General features: G+C 40.8%; 1 protein-coding gene across 1 annotated transcript in view; it reads left to right on the forward strand.

Annotated features, from left to right (window-relative positions):
• Window positions 1-14,607, forward strand: part of BPGM (bisphosphoglycerate mutase) — a 28,341-nt gene extending 13,734 nt beyond the window's left edge. The window contains exon 3 of the mRNA XM_054563929.1: window positions 13,636-14,607. Coding sequence (XP_054419904.1) covers window positions 13,636-13,808 — 173 coding nt within the window. The 3' untranslated portion in view covers window positions 13,809-14,607. The remainder of the gene's footprint in view (window positions 1-13,635) is intronic.
• Window positions 14,608-22,895: the final 8,288 nt, after the last annotated feature.

Consider the following 22,895-nt stretch of genomic DNA (forward strand, 5'->3'; position numbering starts at 1 on the left):
GTATACCTGCGTCCATTAGTTGTGGAGAACTCTAAGATCTACAGGCTTTATTGGCAATTAAAAACTTTATTGGCTAGACATGGCGCTTGATTTGTTTGTGTATGTGTGTATATATCTTATTTACTCAACTATATAAAGGGTTCTATTCTTCTTTGTTCAGAATAGTCAGATATTTGATTAAGTGCTTTATAACTTAATCATTATTGGACTACAGTACTCTGTTGTTTGAAGAAGAGTTGAGCCTCCTCTTAGGACAACAGACTCAAATTCAGAATTTTAAAGTTTCTTCCAGAAGATATACTTTTTCTTACATGCCAGTTTCTATTTTCAGAGGTGGAACTTGCTCTCTTTGTGGCCAGACACCTTCCCTAAAGAAGGAGTCATCTCCTTCAGGATCCTCTTTGCTTCCATCTCTTCACTATGAAAGTTTCCTTTTAAAAACATTCTCCTGCCATTTATTACCATTTACTCTCCTATCTTTAGGTTTTTAAGATTATTCTGTAGCTCCAACTATATAGCTCAGTCTAGTGCCCCCTCATATTAGTGCAGTGATGATTTAACTATTTGCTACTGTTCTTTTTTGAAGGAAATATTTGAGGGTTTAACAAATGGTAAAGAAGACAGTGGCCGGCCTGGCCAGGTGGCTCAGTTGGTTGGAACATTGTTCCATACGCCAAAGGGTTACGGGTTCACTTCCCGGTTGGGAGGCGACCGGTTGATGTTTCTCTCTCACATTGATGTTTCTCTGTCTCTCTCTCTCTCTCCCTTCCTCTCTCATTAAAGTCAATAATAATAATAAAAAATCTTCAAGTGAGGGTTTAAAAAAAGAAGACTCACCATGATGGGGATGGAGGGAGAATTACCTGTGGAAGGCAAGGTTACGCGTAGAAAAGTTTACTTTCTGTATTTGAGAGAGGTTTTGAAACTGTTAATAACTTATTGAGAAACAATCAAATGGAAAACAATCTGGCAGTTCCTCAGTGGATAAATATAGAGTTACCATATGATCCAGCAATTCCACTCCTAGCTCTATATCAGTTTTAGTTTCTCAGTGCTTCTGTAACAAAAAACCAAAAACTGGATGAGTTAAAAAAAAAAAACCGAGATATTAACTTTCGCACACTTTGGGGTGCTACAAGTTCTAAATAAGGATGTTGGAAAGGTCATGCTCTTTCCTCTGGTAGCTTCTGGTGTTTGCTGGAAATCTCTGGTTCCTCGGTTCATAGGTGCATCACTATAGCCCTCTGTCTTCACTTGGCACTCTCCCTGAGGGAATCTCTGTTTCTTGTCTGAATTTCCCCTTTTTATAAGGACATCAGTAACATTGGACAAGTGCCCACCCCAATGACCTCATTTTAACTTGGTTATCTCTATAAAAAACCGCTCTTTCCAAATAAGGTCACTTTCTGAGGTACGGGAGCTTAGGACTGCAACATGTTTTTCTTGGGAGGTGAGGGGTAGATATAACAGTTCATCTCAGAGCAATACCTTAGAACATTTAAAACATATCCACACAAAAACTTTTATACAAACGTTCATAGCAGTATTATTCATGGTGGTCAAAATGTGGAAGCAACTCAAATGCCCATCAGCTGGTGATTGGATGAATTCAATGGGGTATAGCCATACAATGGAATGGTCTTCAGCAATAAAAAAGAATGAAGTAGCGATGTGTGCTATAACATGGATGAACCTTGAAATCGTTACAATGGAAGAAACAAGTTACAAGGATTGTATGTTGTAGAGTTATGGGAAATGTCCAGAATGGGCAAATCTGTGGACACGGAAAGTCAGTTGTTTCCTAGGCTGGGGGGGAGGTGGGGGAGGGCATGGAGTGAGCAGTGACTGCTGATAGGTACAGGGTTTCTTACTGGGGACTAGTGGAAACGTTCTAAAATTCATTGTGGTGATGGTTATACAACTCCGAACATACTAAGTCATTGCATTGCACACTTTGAGTGAATTGAATGCTACTTGAGTTATCTCATTAAAGCTGCAAAAATATTTGAATCAATGGGACTGAAAGATGAAAGGATTTGACATTGGCCTAGAAAACAATAGTTTAGGGCAAATATATGAAAGTGATAAAGTAGAAATGCATGGATGTGAAGTATAGAATAAGTAAGAAAAAACACAGCTTTGACCATCGGGGCAGAAATGGATTTACAGGGATCCATTTGGGATCGCTGAGAAATTAGCTGGCCTGAGTCCTCGGGCTTCATTTCACCTTTTTTCTGAAGGTCTTTTTTTCTTTTTTTTTTCTTTTTATGTTGGGAGGTATTTAATGTTGGATGATGAATTAATTTGAAGCAACCTTAAATTATAGTTCCTATCTCTATTACTATAAACAGGCTTTATAGAAAGTGTTTTATTTTGGGGATAATTGATTTACAATATTTTCATAAATATGTTTGTGTTGGAAGGGGCAGAGCGCACGGAGACTTGAGTAGGAAGTATGTGGAAGCAGGAAAAGGCGTAGGTAGGGCTGGCACTGTGTGCAGGGAAGAAAGAAGGGGACCATGAGGGAGACAGGGAGGGGAGATGGGAGGGTTGGTGCCCAGGGAGGATGGCAGGCATTCAGGGGGGAAAATTCTCAGAAAAGCCAGAGTAAGCCATTAGGCACAAGGCCATGGCTGGGGAAACAGGTGGAGTGCATGCGAGGACTGGGATTTGTCCACAGGGAGGCAGACGTAAGGATGGTTGGTAATGCGGGCTCACCCGTCCTGGGTAGATAACTTTGCTCCTTTTTGGCCTGTAGTGCTCCCTGGTGGCGCTGTTAAGATTCGTGGAGTTCTTGGATGTTGCTATGATTCCCTAGAGTGATTTACTCCCATGCCCTAATGTGGAAGAAATTATTTCATGTGCATGAAAAAGACTGGAGTACCTTTTAGGATCACTTTACAAATTAATTCTCTCTTATTTTAGGAGTCCTCTAAATGCCATTTCCCACTAATAGAATTCTCTTGTAGTGTATTTTGCAGAATAAGATCCAAGGATTCTCTGTCACAGCTGTGAGAATTAAGCATGAGTGACTTTCGAAGATCAGAAGAAATAGTGTATGTTATTTCTTCCATGACATTTCTGTTAATTTAGTGAGATTTCAGCCCTTTTAAAGTTTATTCTAAATATATATGCTCACTGGAATGGGAATACCGACGTTAGACCTCTTATCTTGCCATGTGTAACTCTCAGGAGCTCAAGTTACAAGGCTTCACGTGGTACTGGATAAATTCCCAGTCTAAAAAAGCATTCCATCGAATTTGGATGCTCACTTTTCGAGACTCCAAAAGTTAAGAGAATATTCCTTACTTTAGGGGGAAAATACAGATTTTTGTTTTATAAGAAGAAATACTTGCCAATTGTGTTTGTGTTTTTTGTGTTAAAAACACATCATTAAGTTTACCATCTTGATTACCAATTTATTTTTACTCTAAAGTTATAGGACCACATACCCTATTTTCTGGTTAATATCTTTTATCCCAGACAATTATCAACAGCATCTCCTTTCACTTTCAAAAGCACTCTGGCTTGGATAAGTTACACAGTCGCCTTACTACTATAAAGATGTTAGCTTTCTCTGATATTAAGAAAGTATCCTTGAAGAGAATGTGACCAGATTCCATATGTCCTATAAACACAGAAGTTGATAATTTTTTTGCATTGATTACCAAAGTAAAAATGCTTGTGGTTATAGATTTATCTGATTCCTAAGCGTGCTTTCTAGATAGGATTATATAAAATTTTCCCCTATAACTCAGGATCTTTCAAAGAACTGGGGCAGTTTTTCCCTATGTTGTCTTACTGCCTAACAGACTTAAAAAACATTTTACCTTCTGTGGGGAGGGAGTGTGGTAACTGGTAGAATCAGTGTCATATCATAAAAATAGTTTCTTATTATTTAGAGACTAGAACTTTGGGGTTGGAAGATTGATGACTCAAATAACTAATTAGACTATTGGCTGACCCTGAAATCTCAAAGTACCTCTCCTCCTAAGAGTATTCTAGTGTTACTCATCTTCTCAAGATTGTATATACCTCGGGAACAGAGTATTGATTCTTAAGACATCGTGCTGTTTCTGAACTGTCCGGTGTTACGACGCTGCTCTATAGGCAGTCCAATCCTGACTGACACGTCTTCCATTCAGGGTAAAGAACACAGGTGCTGTTGAAGGAAAATGAAACCTAGACAGACCTCAGATGACTTGGCCATGAGCACGATCATCAGATGGGGTCATGAATTCTGCCCAAACCTGGTTCGCTGAGTCTTTACACACGACAACCACCTGGGCTCTTTTGTTTTTCTTTCTTTCTTTTCTTTTCTTTTCTTTTTTTTTTTTTCCAGAAAAATAGCCCTTCCCTTGATCTATTTTTTGTTTGGAATACTGTGTTAAAAGAAGCCAAGTCAAGAACATCCTTGGCAGGTAAACCATAGAAAAGTAGCTTGATGCAGGTAACTGAGTTAAATTATTACTCTGTTACTCTGACATTGTAGTCTGTGAATGGCTTCACACTGTAGCCTGTGCGCGACATTCCCTAAAACCACTATACAAGGTGGCCCTTTTTTTGAGTGCATACTTTGTGCCAAGTGCAGTTCTTGTTTAATATAGGAACTAGCACAAGGCTCTGAACTGGAAAGCTATGGTTCAAGACTTTGTTTTACTCTGTCTTTAGGGGATCTAGGCCATATTTTTAAATTTCATTTGATCAATCATGGATCGCTAAGCCGGTCTGCTGACAGAAACTTTAAAGAGGTGACTAAGGTAAATGGGGCCGTTAGGCTGGTCCTAATCCAACTTGACTGGTGTTCTCCTAAGAAGAGGAAATTTGGACACAGACACACGCAGAGGGAAGACCATAGGAAGACACAAGGAGGTGACAGCCATCTGCAAGTCAAGGAGAGAGGCCTTAGGAAAAAACACTCCTTGATATCTCTAGACTTGTGAGAAGTTTTCTATGTTTAAAAAAAGCTATTATGCATTGTATAATTCCATTGCTATGCCATTCAGAAAAAGGTAAGGCTGTTCAGTCAGAAAACAGATTGGTGGAAAAGGGTAGGCTGTGAAGGGGGCACAGGACGTTTTGGGGGATGATAGAACTTTCCTGCACGCCAAAAAGGGTGAACTTTACTGTATGTAAATTGTCCTTCAGTTTTAAAAGACCTGCCTTTACCTAGTGAAATGACCATTGCTCTAACTGGGACCTTGCCTTTCGTTGTACAAAATAATAGACCAGATCAGTCTGTCGATTAGTGGAATTCAATGAAAGTTCCCAGGTCCATCTCCCTGGGCCTGTGAAGACTAAACTAGAGGGTCTCATTGTGTTTTCTTCAGCACTCCAGGAACTATTGGGGCTGACTTGATGGAGCGCCGAAACCATGGTCAGTACAGGGAATTTCCTTTGAGAGTCCTTCTTCCTTCTTCATAGGAAGCTGCATACAAGCTGCTGGACCATGAAGTTTTGTACGTAAGGATCGTGAGCTCCTGCAGTAAAGGGTTTTCTGCCCCCAAACTACAGGGTCCGGAGGGTGGTTGGTAGGGTAATAATATGGGTGTAAGAATTTATAGTTTTAATTTGAACATTTCACCTGAAAGGTTGTATGGTGTGCTTGAGTGCGACACTATTATGTTACAGAATTACATGCTTGTGATTTTGTAATAAAAGATTTTGGAATTAAAAAGGGACGTTATTTGTGCCGGACCCCTGTATTTCTTCTCATTTGCCACCAAATCTAAGCCCCATTCTTAATTGGCTCTCCCATCTGTCCTTTTTCCTTTTCACAACCACCTAGTCTAGGTGGGAGTAGGTCACCAAGGGCCTCCTGGAGTCAAAGCAGGAGCAGAGCACAGTGAGAGGCGGGAGCCGCGGCCTCGGGGCTCGGTAGCCCTCTTGCACCAGAGCTGCGCACGCAGGGACCCCATGTCAGTGCCGGGGACAGGCTTTGTCTGGTCAGGATGGCCTTTACCCTGTGAAATTACTTATTCATATACTATCTTTGCTCTTAAATTAGGTATAATTTTGGGATTGTTTTACTTTTAACTTGATAGTAGTTCCTCATACTTTTAGAAGAAAGAAGACTTCAAAGCAGACATGTCATATTATATAATAACAGAATTCCTAGTGCAGGGACTCCTCTACTGATTTTCAGCAGCACAGTTACTGTGCTGTGCTAACAAGTTCAGACTGAAGCAGGGCCCACCCCTCACTGGTTCAGACACACTTGTCACAAGGCGCCGCCCTGAAAGCTCCGCACCCAGACTTAGTATCCAAAAGCAAGCTGTTCTGGAGCGCTCCAGACAGGCGTGTGTTTCTTTCTCGGTGGTTGGCATAGTCACTTCCTGTTTGTTTCCTGCTGGCCCACGCTGAAGGCAGGGCCAGGTCCTGAACTGAGGCACTGGATGCCGTCTGCATCTCGCCAGCGGAAGTGGATTGTTTAGTCTGGGTTCAAGCGCAGGGCTAGGCAGCTTCAAGTTTGGAATGAGAGTGGCATGCAAGAGACTCATGAAAGGCAGACTTGATCCCTGAGAAATTGCGTGCAGCTGTACACATAACAAGGCACAGAAGTGGTCAGATGAAATTAGAGAATCAGGGAGGAAAGGTCAGCTGGAATTCACTGTGGGGACAGGCACAGGCGAGGCAGTCACCTTTGGCATTTTCGTGTGATATTTTCAGAAGCAGCAAATTCAGGCCTCTCTTCTATGAAACAACTACTAGCCTAGTGGGATAGTTAAGGCTTCTCTTATATGTAAGAATAATCGACTTATAGGAGTCTTTCTTTTTAAAAGTTGTAGACTATTCAACTATAAAATTAAATGTAGAATGGATTCTTTTCCTTATTCTGAATTAGAGGCTCTTATTCTGTCATTGTGTTATGACTTTCAGATAACCCATTTCCACTTGTTCCCAGCCTTTCTTGATGTTGTACATGTATAGCATTCCAATTTTAAAGAATTGCAATTAAAAAATAGGTAGATCGTCTATAAAATTCAGAATTTCTCGTGTTAGCTCTTATTTGGGCAATAGAAGAATACAGCACTCTTATCACAAATGCCCACCGGTGGGGTTTGAATGGCGACTTGCTTGATGAGGAGAGGAAGTGAAGCGGGGGTGGGACCTCATACTTGAATGATTCGGTCAAAACTGTTTTCCTCTCTTCTAACTCCCCCAAATATGCATTTTAGAAGTAGAGTTCCCTCTTGTCCTATAACAAATCTGTCTCCCTCTACGTCTTTCCTCCTATTTCCTGATATTCAGAGGTTTTGCGCAAATACTTTGGAGAAAACCAAAGAAAATACATAGAAGACAAAATGAATGTGCTTTACTGTATTAGCACTACATGCAAACAGCCTTTTGCTTTTCAGTTCTTTTGTTTTTTCGTGGTAAGGTAATGAAGGGGACACAATCTTTAACCAGGGCTTCAGCCATGAAAGACTAGATTTGATTTGAAAGCCCAAAGAGTTCAGATTCATTCATTTTGGCTCTGTACTGAGGGTCTGTTAAATCAGGTACTGTTCTTGGTATAAGTATTCTGTACCTAGGACTGGACACACAAAGTCCTTACTTTTGAGGAGCTTCTGTCTCCATTTTGATCTCTTTCTAAAACTCAGCCAGTACCTGTACCTCTGAAAAGGCCTCAGAATGCTCTCATATATAGGTTTTATGCACTAAAGTTTTTCGTTAACATTTTTTATTCTTTATACCTTAATTTATATATAAAAAGTAGACACATAATACATACAGTTATAATAGTGAATGACATAGCTAAATAGTTTATGGATCCCAGGAGCCATCACTCTATAGTAGCAGTCCTTATAGTCAAACAAACATACACTACATTCTTGCAGTGAGCAAGGCGCTATTTGAAGATCATGGGTGATCCTGGGTTGGATAGACATGGTTCACGTTCAAGGAGCTTATAATCGTAGAGGGAGAAGGGAGCATTTGCACAGAGAAGTCAGAGTGTAGTCAGTGTAGCACATTTACAGTGATCCATCTGTAGTTCCTGTTTCTGCTACAGTGACTTGGGGGAGGTGGCTTATACGTACAGATGTGACTTTCTGAAGTTGGTCCCGCATGCAGAAAATGAAGTTTGAATTTATCCTCATATTGGCCTTGAGTTGTTACCCCTTATACTCACCACCAAACTTTTATTATTTCTTATTTGAAATGCCCCAATCATTTAATTGATTGCAGTGAACTCTCAGAAGCTCCTACATGAAGATTCAAAAACTGAAGGCAATGATTGGTGGTTTGTAAGGGGGCAGCTACAGAGGGGGAGCGATGGAGAAAGACTGAGGCAGGATGAGAACTCGGTGACGTTTCCCTTCAGAACATTTGTGGGTGCTGTATAAAAAAATCTGTGCCGGTTATCAGACAGAGGGTGTGATCTCTGGCCACTAGTTTTAACTTTCATAGGATGTTCCAGTGAGTGAGTTCATAACACGATATTACATAATATAGTATTAATTCAGTTTGGTTTAATCCAGTGCAGATGCATTATTCTGGCTTTAGGAGTTCTGCTTGCTTAACTTTCTGAGAACAAAGAATGTGACTTAGGCCAAATTGAGCAAATTGAGCAATGGCTTCACTGTGGTTTTTCCTAATTTGCTATTTAAAATTTAAGTCTCATTGACTGATTATTAACCAGTCTAAGTATTTTAAATATTTGCAAGTAATTAGCCTGCTGTGTGAATGGCTTGAATAGTCATTAAAGTGGAATGTCACTTTTTTTTTAATTGGAAATATTCTATTTTTGTTGAGCTCTCCTTCCCTTGTAGGTCAAAAATTATAGTTCCCACGGCCTTTGTTGAGTTGGCTCTTTGACTTGATCCACACATCTAAGCCATAGGCATGAGCTTGAGAGTGGTGCTATTAAAGAGAGGACCTGCTAGGTCTGGGCAGATCTGAACTCTTTTCTAAGGTCACACATTGCAACCCCTAAACCTCATCGGTAGTATGTTAGCTGTTTCAAGGGGATCAGACGAATGTGTTCAGATCCTTTACTAATCTTGGAAACGCGAGAACACAGGGCACTGCTGTCCAGTGTTGCGAGCAAGGGCGCGCTCCCCAAAGGAGTCACTCACACACATTTGTGTCTTTCCACAATGCCAGGCTTTTTAGGAGAGACCTCCGCAATAAGCCAATAGAGTCACACACATTTTACACACAGAGGGGGAGATGACGCGATAGAAGCAAGCAGAACACATGTCCTGTGTGAAGTCCTAGGGCAGTTCTGCCGTCTGCAAGGAGAGAGATGTTGTTGGTCTCAAGCCAGATGGCTGCAGTGGCAGCACACGTCTGGTGGAGTGGAAGTCTGGCAGGGCTCCAGGGGTGGCCCTTGGTACAGCCACACTCACGTGTTGGGTGGTCAGAGCTCTGAGTTCCTAGAGCTCACCAATAGGGGGCCCTGCTTGTGTTGGTGTCCGTATGGAGTCCTTATCCAAGCGTGCAGACTTGTGGTTTGGGCACTCTCAGGACATTCCCATTACGCCCCATAACCTCAGTCTTGACATAGCTCTTGACAGAACTGTCATGGCTGACAGTGACTCCATATTGGATTGTCAAAGATGTGCAAAAAGCTCACTCTGCTCTTGGTCTATACATCCAGGTAGCACCCAACCTTTCACAAGGGCAGTGCATTCACATAAATATTCAACTCTCTCCTTATGCTCTGGTGGAAATAGCCATAGATGAGTCAGGTGAACAGAGTTGAAGTCCTGGGATATGGGAATTAAAAAACAAAACAAAACAGGTCCACATATACTACCTAAACAGTTTTGTGACTTGAGCAGTTTTATTTAACTTCTCTGGATTTGTTTAGTATTTTTTTAATAGCCTTATTGAGATACGATTCACATACCATATAATTCACTCATGTAAAGTATACAGTTCATTGGCTCTCAGTATTCTCAGAGTTGTCCATCCATCGCCACAGTTGATTTTGGAACATTTTCATTACCCTCAAAAGAAACTCTATACCTAGCTGTCACTTACCAGTCGCCTCATTCCCTCTGGCCTGAGGCAGTCACTAATCTATTTATAAATTTGCATATTCTGGACATTTCACATAAATGGAATGGTACAGTATGTAGTCTTTTGTGACTGGCTTCTTTCACTTAGCATAGTATTTTCAAAGTTCATCAGTATTTAACATGTATTAATACTTCATTCCTTTTTATTGCCAAATAATACTCCACTCTATGGATATACTACATTTAATTTATTAATTCACCAGTTGATGGACATTTAACCTGTTTCCACTTTTTGGCTATTGTGAATAATGCTGCTCTGAGGGTTGGTGTACAAGTTCGTCTGTGGACCTGTGTTTTCATTCCTCTTGGGTATATACTGAAGAGTGAAATTGAAGGCTATTCTGGGTGCCATGAATCGCCATGTGAATTTTATGATTAGCTTGTCAAATTCTGCAAAAAAAAAAAAAATCAGTAGAAATTTTGATAGGGGTTGTGTTGAATCTGTATGTTAACTTGGGGGAACACTGTTTTGTAGTGTTCAGAGTATACTTTTTTTTATTTCTTTGGTTAAATTTATTCCTAAGCATATTATTCTTTTTGTTGCTAATATAAATAGAATTGTTTTCTTAATTTCATTTTTGGTTTGCTCATCGCTATATGGAAATACAGTTAATTTTTTTAGAAATTTATTTTTTAGAGAGAGGGGAAGGGAGGGAGAAAGAGAAAGGGAGAAACATCAATGTGTAGTTGCCTCTTCAGCGCCCCCTACTGGGGGCCTGGCGCACCACCCAGGCATGTGCCCTGACTGGGAGTTGAACTGGCGGCCCTTTGGTTTTGCAGGTCGGCACTCAATCCACTGAGCCACACCAGCCAGGGCAGAAATACAATTAATTTTATACATTAATCTTATCTCCTGCAACCTTGCTGAACTCATTTATGGTTCAAGTGTCATCTGAAAAGAGATAATTTACTTCTTTCTTTTCAATCTGGATGCTTTTTATTTCTTTTTCTCGAGTAGTTGCCCTGGCTAGAACCTCCAGTACAATACTGAATGAAAGTGGAAGCTTAGTCATTTTAAAATAAAGTCCTAGGTCCAAAAACATTTGTAAAGGTATTATAATCGTCAGTGATGTTGTAAAGGCCCACAGTCTATAAGCAGTGAATCTGAGATGCTGATAGATGTGAATGCTCATAATTTCTGTTTCTCTTGGAAAATGTAAGTCAAACATGGTCCTTTTTACTAAATTGTTGTCTCCTTCCAAATTGTTTTTTGCAGTGAAAATTTAGATCAATTGCAGAAATCTATAAAATCCATCTTTCTCTCCAATTCGGTGAGCAATATGCTTACAGAGTCTGGGGACAAATAAAACATGGTCTTTGTATGATAGATGAGTATAAACACCAGTCAGCGTCCCTGTTTCTCATGCCTCTAAAAGGCCTTTGCTGTTCATAACCATTCTGAATAATACAGAGGAACTTTGGTGCTTGGAGAGGCCATCCTCCCTCCTTTTATAAATGAAGAAGTAGTTCAGTGGAGGTAGAATCCTGGCCAAGGTCGCAGATGTCCTTCCCCAGGGTGCTGTGCATATCATAGGCCCTCAGTTCCTGCTTGCCGAGTGAGCTGGGCCTTGAGAGCTTCCCGTGGATTTGGGGCGAGAACTCCTGGGTTCCAGGGTCTCAGTGGTCACCTGGCTCTAAACCTCACGCTGGTGGATTCTGCCCCTGCTGTTCTCAAGGGGTGCGTGTAACAGCTGCGGCGCATCCAGCTGACAGCTGACCTTTTGGAGCCAGAGGGCTCTTAGAATCCTCCCGGCTCAACAGCTGGCCGTCTGTTCTGAACTGATCTGTTCTTGGCAGCTTTAGTCTCAGACGACAATCTTGTGTAGGGTTGCAGTGTGGGAAGGGGGCTTGGCAGGGCAAAGCAGTGTTTTACTAGCCTCCCCTTTAAATCACCTACCTAGAAGAGAATTCGTAGCAGGGAAAGAAGAAACATTGACTGTTCTGTACTTTTTCCTGCTCTCTTCTAAGCCCACTCCTCCTACCCCACACCCTTTGCAATGGTAAAGGATGAGTGTGTCTCCTTTACATGTGTGTTTCTTTTTTAATTTGTCAGAGGGAATGGAGGCCCAGAGAAGTTACTCGCCTCAAGTTAGCATGTTGGGGCGGGGGGTGGGGGCGCTGGTAGAGGAGGGGAGGCGCGGGCGCTGTCCGTGGTTTCACGGCCGTGTGAGTGTGCACCGTTTGTGCTGAAGAGTTCGCAGGGAGCTCTTCTGGGTCTAGAAATGAAATTCCAGTAAAGAATCACCCTAGTGCTTGGGATCCAGTGCTATGATTCTGTGATTTGCGGCTGGTGCTATCGTTATGACCGCTGGCTAATTAAAATGGCAAAGTACATTGAGAACCAGCTGCTAATAACTTTTTCTGCCATCATCACCTCCCCAGTAAAGACAAACCATCAGACTCTTCCTCAAAACTGGCTCCACCTCGGTCCTTTCTATTAATATAGCACAGAACATTTGGTTGGCATGCGGAAGCCTATGTAACGAAAGTGTGTTTTTAAAATAGGTAGTTTGAATTGTTTCAGTTACCTTTTAATTTGCTTAACTCTGCCTCTTGTCTCCTCCCTTCTCTTTGCCCATTTGGGACTCAGAAGAGCTTGAAGAGATTACGTTGTACAGTAGTTACAGCTGGGTTTGAATCAGGCTCTGCTACTTAGTGTCAGTGTGATCTTCAGTTGGTTCCCTAACTTCCCCGTGCCAGCGCATTACATGGAAAAATAATGGCTTATAACCTCATAGGAGTCTAGCAATGACTAAATGAGTTAATACATAGGAAGTGCTTAAAAGAGTATCTGGCATGTAGACTGTAGCCAGTACATCCTAACTGTTTATTGTTAAATGTAATCATCATAATAAAAATACTTTCACTACCACTGCAACTATTATAGCCTTACTCCAACTCCAACTTTTCTGGTCAAAGTTGAACCACCTCTAATTTAGCTTATTTTTAAAAGAATCGAAGGTAATTTGTCCATTACACATACCTTCCTGTCCTGTTAGTTGGGACAATAAGGGACAGTAGGAGAGTGAGGCCCGTTTGCAGGGCACCCCTCGCAGTCCTTTCCTGATCCCCCCTCATTGCGCGTCCTGAGAAGCCAGGGAAGTGCGCCCCACGCCCAGGCGATCGCAGCTCATGCAGAGTTGGAAAACCGACCACATTCTAATCTATTGAACTAGACTTAGAGGTTAATTTTAGCCAGCCTGGGGACATTATATAAAAGGGAAAAAAATCAGAAAACCCTCCTAGTTCCCTTCCAGATTTTTCAAGACTGATTCATGTGCAAAATCAGTAACACAAGTGTGGGCACAGAGAGAATAATTTTCATTCTTTTAGGATTTAGATGGGAAACAGCCAGGAACAGGTTGTCCCAAAAGGTATTTACTGTCCTAAGAGGGGAAGTGATGTTAATTTCTGTCTTGGGTTTTATTTTAATTTTTTCACTTCTGGGAAGTTCTTGGCTTCCAGAAACTATAGCTAGAATCCCTCACAGTATCTGGCACCGACAGGCAGTTAATCTGGGGCTAAGTAAGCGTGCAGTTAAGCAACTAAACAGCACTTCCTCCTGGGTCGGCCTTAATGCCTTGTTCCTTCCTCTCTCGATCTACAGGTATCTCCGATGAAGACATTATCAACATCACTCTTCCTACTGGCGTCCCCATTCTCCTGGAATTGGACGAGAATCTGCACACTGTCGGGCCTCACCGGTTCCTGGGTGACCAAGAGGCTATCCAAGCGGCCATTAAGAAAGTAGAGGATCAAGGGAAAGTGAAAAAGAGCTGAAAAATAGCCTTTCCCGAGTGCTAGATAGGAAGAGCTACACGAAGGAGTGGCATGCGGTGTGTTATAGGTGCTGATACCTCTTTGTCTGTCTCTCGCTCTCTCTCTCTCTCTCTTTTTCTCTCTTACTCTCTGACTTTTCCAGAGCTAGGCTGTGGGGTGAAGTTTGTATAGGTAACGAAGTAACTTAGGTTGGCCCAGCTGAAGACTTTAGGGTGCCTGAGTGGTTATGTCATAGCCTTATGGATTAGCTCTCCTGCTAACCCTGTTTGAATCAGTCACTAAAGTAGTAACCAGCTGGGGCTTAATCAAAGTCTTAAGTTTCTGAGTGGGAGAGGGATCGTGTAGGTGGAGTTTAATGTATTCACCATTTGGTAGATCATTATTGAGTTACACTGACAGGTATTACTTCTCCAATAAGTAGTTCGCTTTTATATTTACTAAGACTTTCTGGGATGATAGGAAAGGATATTAGGTAATACGCTATACTTAAGTATTTATTACTAGTCTTTTCCTCCAGGAAAAGGGATGTTTTGATAGGTAAGATGAGAGGCCCATAAAACGGGAAAGCCACAGATGGGTCCTCCAAGAGAGCCAGCAGTGAGCAGCAAGGCCCTTTGCCTTGTCTCCAGTCCAGAGACTCCTTTGTTTGACATTTGGTGGGATTCCTCTTTGGCAGCCAGAATTAGCAGCACATAGACAAATGTAGCTGTTTGTGTTCTCTTTTTAAAAGTTTTGTTTCTTGAAACTTAATCCTTGTGTTCCTAAAATTGGTTTAAGAATAAAGTTCTGTGACCAAAAATGGTAGCCCCAAGTATCTCGATATGATTCATAAATATTAGATAAAGGCCCGAACTGGTCTTCTGCTCATGTCTTTCTCTGCATCTTTTTTCAACATGTAGGCACTCCTAATTCTCTATAAATTGAAGGGTGGTGTCAGGGAGAAGTTATAATGTGGTGGGTATAATTTTATTCACACAAGCAGGGAATATGATATACTGGAGCTTGACACATATATTTGTTCATCTGCTGAGGGCTAAGAGTAGCCAACGTACGCCAAGGACAGACTTGATGGTTTATCAATCTTAATGATACTGTTTTCCATAGTATATATTTTTAGAAATTTTAGGTATGTAAGTCATATCTTTAAACTATTGCCTTATTTCAAAGCCAGTAACATACATTTCAAGGATAAAGTCATGTAAAACATTTGCAGCTGTAATAGCTGTTAGAGATATTTACCATTTTTTTATGGCTTTCCATTGGTGGATTACCTTATTTGTATCCATGTTATAGTAAAACTGGCATAGAAGAAAACTAATTCCACAACCCTTGTCACTGCTTGGTCTCCTTAAATCAAGACTCAGGGCATTGGCTGATGAAGGTTGGCTGAAAAAAAACAAACAAACCAAAAGAGATGCACCTGGCTCGCTCACAGCTAGCCACGTCTGTCATGCATAAGAACATGAAATGTGCATGCTTTAAGTTTCTGGCCAACTACGGGCCTCTCTACTCTAGTCCTTTTTAGTCCAGCTGCTCAATCAAATGAAACTGTTTAGAATTCAGAGGTCAGAATCAACTACCAACTACCAGATATTCCTGCAATTCCAAAGTTAAGCTGCAGCTCACACCATTTTTGAACAGCTTCACCTCTGGAATTGGCCTCTGAATTTTCCAGCCCAAGTGTGACCATGTCTTAATGCAGCTCAAGATCCTAGAGTTGGATTCTCCCTTGTTCTGTATCTAGATGTCCACTTCCAGCACCGCCACTCCCTCCCCCAGACAACTCTCGGTAACATGATGTGCTTCTGCACATAAAGCTGTACTCACACCCCATTGCTTCGGAGTCTTGCAGACTTTCTCAGGTAGGGATAATTCTGGATGCTTTCTGATACAATTTGTTTTTATTGTTTTTGAGATTTTGGCCGAAATAAATGAAGATACATTCATGAAAACACATAAAATTATTTTTAACAACTCCAGCATCTCAACCTTAGATCACCGAGCGGACCAGTTTTCTTTGCATAGCTTACAAGATATTCACAATCTTTGATGTAGGAATCTGGAAGGTTGCCTAACCTGCATCCTGACTTGGCATCCAAATGTTCTATGTCAAGCTGGGACCAAAAAAAGAAAGGAGGGGTGGATTTTAAATTTTATTTTAACTACGTGGTAGACAGTTTATCTAGAAATTTGGTCCTTGGAGAGGGCAGCCCAACGTGTTGCCTGGGTGGGCTTGCCCTGGAGCCAGCTATACGTGTCCCCTCTGTGCAGGCGGAAATGACTGTCCCAGGGTGGCAAGGTGAGGGCAGTAGCAAGATGCTACTCCTAGAGTTTTAGTACGCTGAGAATTCTACAGCAGCAGTAGTTCTGCTTCAGAAAATGGAGGTTCATGCATCGTTTAACTTGAGCTCTGAACTAACAAAGCGTCCTTGGTTAGAATGAGTTATGCATTATGTCACTTATTTTTCCTTAATAAGATGTGCAAGGAAGGTTTTTAAAATGTGATCTGGCTATTGCCAGGCTCAATCAGATTGTTTCGCAGATGATTTCTGATCTTGGACTATGACCATTGTATTAGAATGCAGTTATTACATGTGCACATCAATGACAATGGTCGTCTTCTAGCCTGGGACTCTTCCATGTGCTCTATAGCTTAGGGGGCTGAAAGGCTCTTTTTGATCATTGTGTGAGCCTGTTAAAGGCAATACCCATTGGGCAACAGTTGACCAACTTGGTGGCTAAAGCAAAAATCTTCCTGGTCATATTGCCACCCCCAGGAAAGGGAGAAGTTAGAGGTCAAGTACCTTCCTCCACTTTCCATTGTGTATATAGTTCTTTATTTTCCCAGCTCCTTTCTGTTTTTAACAAAATGGGGTAGGGGAAACAGCTTAACTAGGCAAAGGTTTCATTACCCCCAGGGCCATTTCTAGTTCATTCTTAGCCTTTTACAAGTGATAAGATTCTTTTCAAAGTTCAACCTTCCCTCTTACCTAGAAAGCCTTTCAAAGGTTCTTCCCTCAGAAATACAACAAAATTATTTCAGGTCTTGATCATGTTTCCTGTGTTTGTGTTTTGCATAATTGTATTTTGCAAGTTTTTGGCTCACTTTTGTAACACCATTCGTGGCACTAAACCAGGCCTTGCCTGACAGCAGACCTGGCTGGGCAGACACCACATTATGCTGTAGCCTAAGGTTTTCACATTGGACTATGAGGGGAATTTAAACCACTGATCCCAAGGGAATAGGAAACATCCAAAATTTAAGAATATTGTAATCATTCAGTCTCCCTCTAATGACAAAGTTATTTGGCAAAATAATAGGCAGGATTAAAGCCACTCTGTCCACAATAAATTTTTATTTATTGGAGGATAATCTAGCTACTATAGGTTGGTGTTAAGATTTTGGGACCTTAAATTCCTTTGACAGTATTTTAAAGGTAAACTCTCTCGTCACGCCCTTCTCCCCACCCTGCTGGGTTATTTTGAAACAAATGCCAAACGTCAAACGGCATAGATTTTGAAAAGGAATAACATAGGCTTTGATAAGCCAAAATGGAAACCATTAGTCTTCTGCCCCAAACGTAGTACTGTAGAGGAACCAACACTCAGCCCTTACTAAGTTGTCCAGTTTGAATCTTGACTTGGATATAGTCTGTTGTCTCTGGTCGCTGTTGGTCTGTTATGTGTGACTTCTGCACGATAATGTGGGATGATTTGGAAATTAAACAAGGACCCTGTCTTGTTGGTTTTGAAGTGGAGATATTTGTATGAACATGTGTGTAGGTGTATGTATTTTCCTCTTTCTTCCCAATTTCACTCCTTCCTTCCCCACTCCCAGACCTGGTTCTGTCCCCTGAAAAGTCCTGGAAGCAATACCTAGTACTTAGGAGCAAACCTAGTTCCTTTGACCTTGCTTTCTCTATACTGTATCACATAAACAGAGTTGTTGGTTGATTCCAGGTTTGGTGCAGATAGAGTATAGGTGAGCCTGGAACACCTTGAATCAGAAAAGAAGAAAATGCCCAAAGACTGATGATGAGACACAAAAATTGGCTTCAAGTCCAAATTTGGGAGACTTTGAGATTAAAGAAAAGAATGATGGTCATGGATAATAGAACATTTGTCTTAGTCTGCTCAGGCTCCTATAACGAGATACCACGGACTAGGTGGCTTAAACTATAAACATTTATTTCTCACAGTTCTGGAGACTGGCAAGTCCAAGATCAAGGTGCTGGCAGGTTTGATGCCTGAGGAAGGCCCTCTTTCTGACACCTTATTGCTGTATCCTCACCCAGTGGAGAAAGAGAGGGGACTCTGGTTTCCTTCTCTCACAGGAGCACTGATCTCATCCTGGGGAATCCAACCTCATTGATCTTAATCTAATCTTAATTACCTCCCATAGGCCCCACCTCTGAATTCCATCACATCAGGGATTAAGGCTTTAACATTTGCACCTTAATTAGACATTTTAATTAAAAGTTGTGAAGGACATTTGGGGGCTGAAGAATTTAAAGGTGAGGTATCATGATGTCTGCAAATCACATTCCAGTGGTTTGGCCAACACAATTTCCCTATGTAGAGACAGCAAATATAGTAAATGTTATAACCGATGAATTGAGAAAAGAATTTATACTGTAATATTGTATTATTCCAGCTTTTCTGTAGGCTTGAAATTTTTCAAAATAAAATCAGAAAAAATAATGACAGGAACTAAAAAATGACTAAAACAAACTTGCATTGAGTATAGTCACCCAAACTTGCCTTGTTATGTGCAGCATGTGGATAAAGATGAGTGGTTTCTATACTTTTTATCCTTTTTGAAATCTCAGCCCCTGTTAGGTAAGGGAAGAACTTTTAAGTCTGTGTTATATTTGTCAAGAGGCAAGTTGTACACTCATTTTATTTATACTACGTTTGGGGCTACAGATACACATCAGACCAACAATTAGCTTGTCTGCTGGTTCAACAAATCATAAACAGGATTATGATCACCATTGACCTGTAGTTGAATAAATAGTGCCATACCATGGTATTCCTTCTTCATGCCACCATTTGTCTTTTAAACTCTACTTAATCTCTGGGTCTCTGACTCCTGGAGTTTCAGGTCTGTGCAGCAGCCACCTCACAAACATCGCCTGTGTCATTCTGCCCGTGTCATAGCCCAGCCTGTATCCATGGTTTCTATTGCTTCTCCATAGGCTTTCTACTAGGAATGCTGAGGGTTAATGGTCTGAAATGAAAGCTGCTAGTTGCTTAAAACGAGTCAAATGAATTCTGTTGGCATTAAAGGTTTGCCTTTATTGTCCGTGGTTGGCTACTTAAGTCTCTTCTCACTTTAAAAACAAGTTCCGTGAAAAAGATCCTGTTTTTGTGAAGGAAGCTCTACCTTTTCAAAACAGCTTGATTGCGCAACCTGTTCATTTACTTCTCTGCAAAGCTAAGCTTTCTAAAAACTTCAGCGTAGCCCCAGATGCGACTGGGGCATGTCCCTAAAGAGTCAGCGCCTAGTTTCCCATCTACAGAAAATAGATGCCGCCCGACAGCAACTGCAGCAACTGTCGGCCAAGATGTGATACGGTTACTTTCTCACGATGCAGCAACTCCAACTAAAGGGGTTATTTTGCTTCAAGGAGAGTTAACTTACAAATTTCTCATGAATTTGCTCTAGCCACACAGCTGTTGAAAAGGGGATATTTGCCAACCACACTGCCCTGAATCCTGGAGAGGGTACTTATTTGATGTAATGTTGACTTAAGTGGGAATTGGAGCTGGAGTTTGCGTTCGTCAAACTTATTGCAATAAATCTACCCTTACTCCATTTTTTTTGAGTAGTTGAACCTGGACCTTGGAGCAGGGAGGATAAAGGCCATCGCGTAGCTATGCACCCATGAGTGAGACCATGTAATCCATGCTGACACTTGTTCTATAGAATATTTGTTAGACTTGTCCGAACAGCCACCTGCCAGCAGTTAGCTAGTCAGTATTTTTATTACGGAAGCACCCCAGGGTTTTTGAATTGAAGTGCAGGGAATATTATTTGTAGCTGGAGTTCCACATACTCTCCCAGGAAGCTTGGTATTTTATAATCTTTATTTCTGCACTTAAACACTGGGGGTCAGTATTTATTCATAAATGACCATAATTTGACTGCAAACTTAGGTCTGGCTATTTACAAAAGGTCACACCTAAAAAGGCCTGGATTTGATTGTGGATTTTTTCCTCTAATTATGTAACTACAGAGCTCAGCTTACGTAAACATAAAATGTAAAAATAAATCACCGTGGAACCCTATGGGATTGCAACCTGGGAAAGAGGCAGTTTAAAATAAAAAATATAAACTAATTCCAAGTCCTTGTTGATTTCTGGAGACTTGTCCAGCAATGGTGATCTTACTTAAACACTCAGGTGCCCAGCCATCATCCCGGCCATCAGCCTTGACTTTTCTTCCAATTCATTATTGGGTCCTGCGGATTCTCTCTCCTCGTACCTTTCAAATTCATTTCCTCTTTATCTTCACTACTCAGGCCTTAAGTCACACCCCCTCCTTTTCTCTCTTTAAAGATTTCAGCAGTCTTCTGGTTGGTCTTCCTATCTCCAGTTCTGCTCCGCAAGACCTGTCAGGGTGACCACACAGAACTTCGTGCAGACTCAGCAACACCAGCACCCTTTCAAGGCTCTGCCTTCGCACTGTTCTCCCCTCCATTGCCCGCCCCACCCACCTTGCCCTCTTTTCTTTGTCTTCCTGAAGGACTCTTAGCCACAGCCCCAGCCTTCCCCCGACCCCCACGCTAGCCCTGGGTCTCACTGATGCTGGATCTCACTTGTTCCCTTGTCTCCTCTTCAATGGCAGGAGAATTGAATGACGTCGGTCCTCCGTTTCATGAAGCTGGCGATGTCGTGCAGATTTACTCTAGAATTTCACAGATTCACCTCTCGAGTGCTAAACTGTCCATTTTAATGGATTTATTCTTTAAAATATTTCTTGTTTAGCAGATACTTGATTTTAACCTCTACTGTGCTCCATGGCTGACTTCCCACCATGAAGCAGAGATGGAAACTCTGCTGCTGGTAGACAGGAGGGCAAAGGAGGCTGCAGAGCCATTCAGCTCAGAGCCTTTCTCCATTAGCCGAGGCTATAATGGTGTGGAAACAGGTTACTTAAGGAGCCGTATTCTTGCTTTTTATTCAAATTATGGAGTTAAATGTAGCAGCATGAATATTTTGAAATTTGAAAATATGTAGAAAAGATTCCTTAATCTTACCATCTTGAGAACTATTTGTTTCTATATGCATTTTTCATGTATAATCTTAATTTACATTCCATTTTGTATTCTCTTCATCATAAGCATTTCTTCATTTTTCATGAGCTTCAAACAATTTTAATATATGGATAAATACTGTTCCTTCATTTGGATAGAACTTAAATGTTCCAAAGAGGAAAAATAGATGCTTTCAGTGTTCTGCTATAATAAATAATTCTGTTCATATAACTTCCCTCCAGGCCCATCCTGAATGTCTGCGAGACCCATTCAAGATCACAGTGGAGACACACGTACTATTTGCCCAAACATTTTAACACATCAATCAAGCTAACAAACATATAAAATGTTTAATGTGTTTTATATATGTTGACAAATATACTTTTCTAACAAAAAATATTTTAAAATCTGTAAAGCTATTTTATATGACGAAAACCACCAAACATCAGGATGGTTATGAAAGTCTCCTCGGAAAAGTTTTCATGTACTACACCTTGAATAATATAGTGCATGTGTCTCTGTGTGCGCATACTTGAACATGTGTGTGCGGAGGCAGAAAAGGGTGGTTTAAAAACACAACAGCTACAATCAGGGAAGTTTCAGCACAGTAATGGGCAGTGAAACATCAAGAGGTGGGATTGGAGAAGTAGAAGGAAACTAGGTTGGGTCATGATGATATGGAAGGCCTTCTAAGCAGGAGAGTGGCCCAAGCCCTCACTGCCACTGAAGATCTTCAGCCATTTGAACATACAGTCTCTCCAAGGCAACATTTACGTTCCACTATTGTGAAATATAACCCCTGTGAGAATTGCAAATCCTATCATATTTAAAGAGATGAAGGCTCCCAGATATATGAATTATTGAGAGACCTAAGGGGAGAAATGGATAGCAACATAATAAAGAGTAGCAGACTTTAATAACTCCCCTCAATTATGGATAGAACAATCAGAAGATCAATAAGGAAACAGAGGACTTGAACAACACAGTTGGACCAATTGGACTTAACAGAAATACACAAAACACTCTACCTCCAAAGAGCAAATTACACATTCTTCTCAAGTCACATGGGACATTCTCCAAGACAGACCACATGTTAAGCCACAAACCAAGTCTTAATGAATTTAAGGTCAAAATCATGTATCTTCCCTGACTATATGGAATAAAGTGAAATAACAGAAAACAGGAAATTCCACTAAAATGTGGAAATAAACAATTCACTCTTAAAAAATGATCCAAAAAATAAATCAACAAGGGAAGTCAGAAGATATTCAGAGATAAAATGAAAACACAATGTAACAAAACATATAAAATAAAGTGAAAGCAGTACAAAGAAGAAAGTTTATAGCAGCAAATGCTTACATTAAAAAGATCTCAAATCAACTTAATTTAACATCTCAAGGAACTAGAAAAAGAACTAAACCAAACTTTGTCAGAAAGAAGGACATAACAAAACTAAGAGCAGAGATAAATGAAATAGAAAATATAAAACAATAGAAAAAAACAAAACCAAGAGTTGTTTGTTTTGAAAAGATAAGAACATTGACAATCTCTTAGCTAGACCAAGAGAAAGATAAGGGATGAGACTCAGAAGTGAAAGAGGGAGCATTACTTCTCATGCCATAGAAATAAAAAGAATTATAACAGACTACTGTTAATAGTTATATGCCAACAAATTGAATAACCTAGGAGAAATGGATATTTTCCCAAAAATATACAATTTACCAACACTGAATCATAAGAAATAAACAAATCCCAATAGGCCTGTAACTAGCCAGGAGAATGACACAGTAATCAAAAGCCTCCCAGTAAAAAAAGGATAGGACCAGAT

Source organism: Pteronotus mesoamericanus, unplaced genomic scaffold (assembly GCF_021234165.1).
Source record: "Pteronotus mesoamericanus isolate MK-2021 breed Mesoamerican mustached bat unplaced genomic scaffold, CSHL_Meso_final scaffold_85, whole genome shotgun sequence".
NCBI lineage: Eukaryota > Metazoa > Chordata > Mammalia > Chiroptera > Mormoopidae > Pteronotus > Pteronotus mesoamericanus.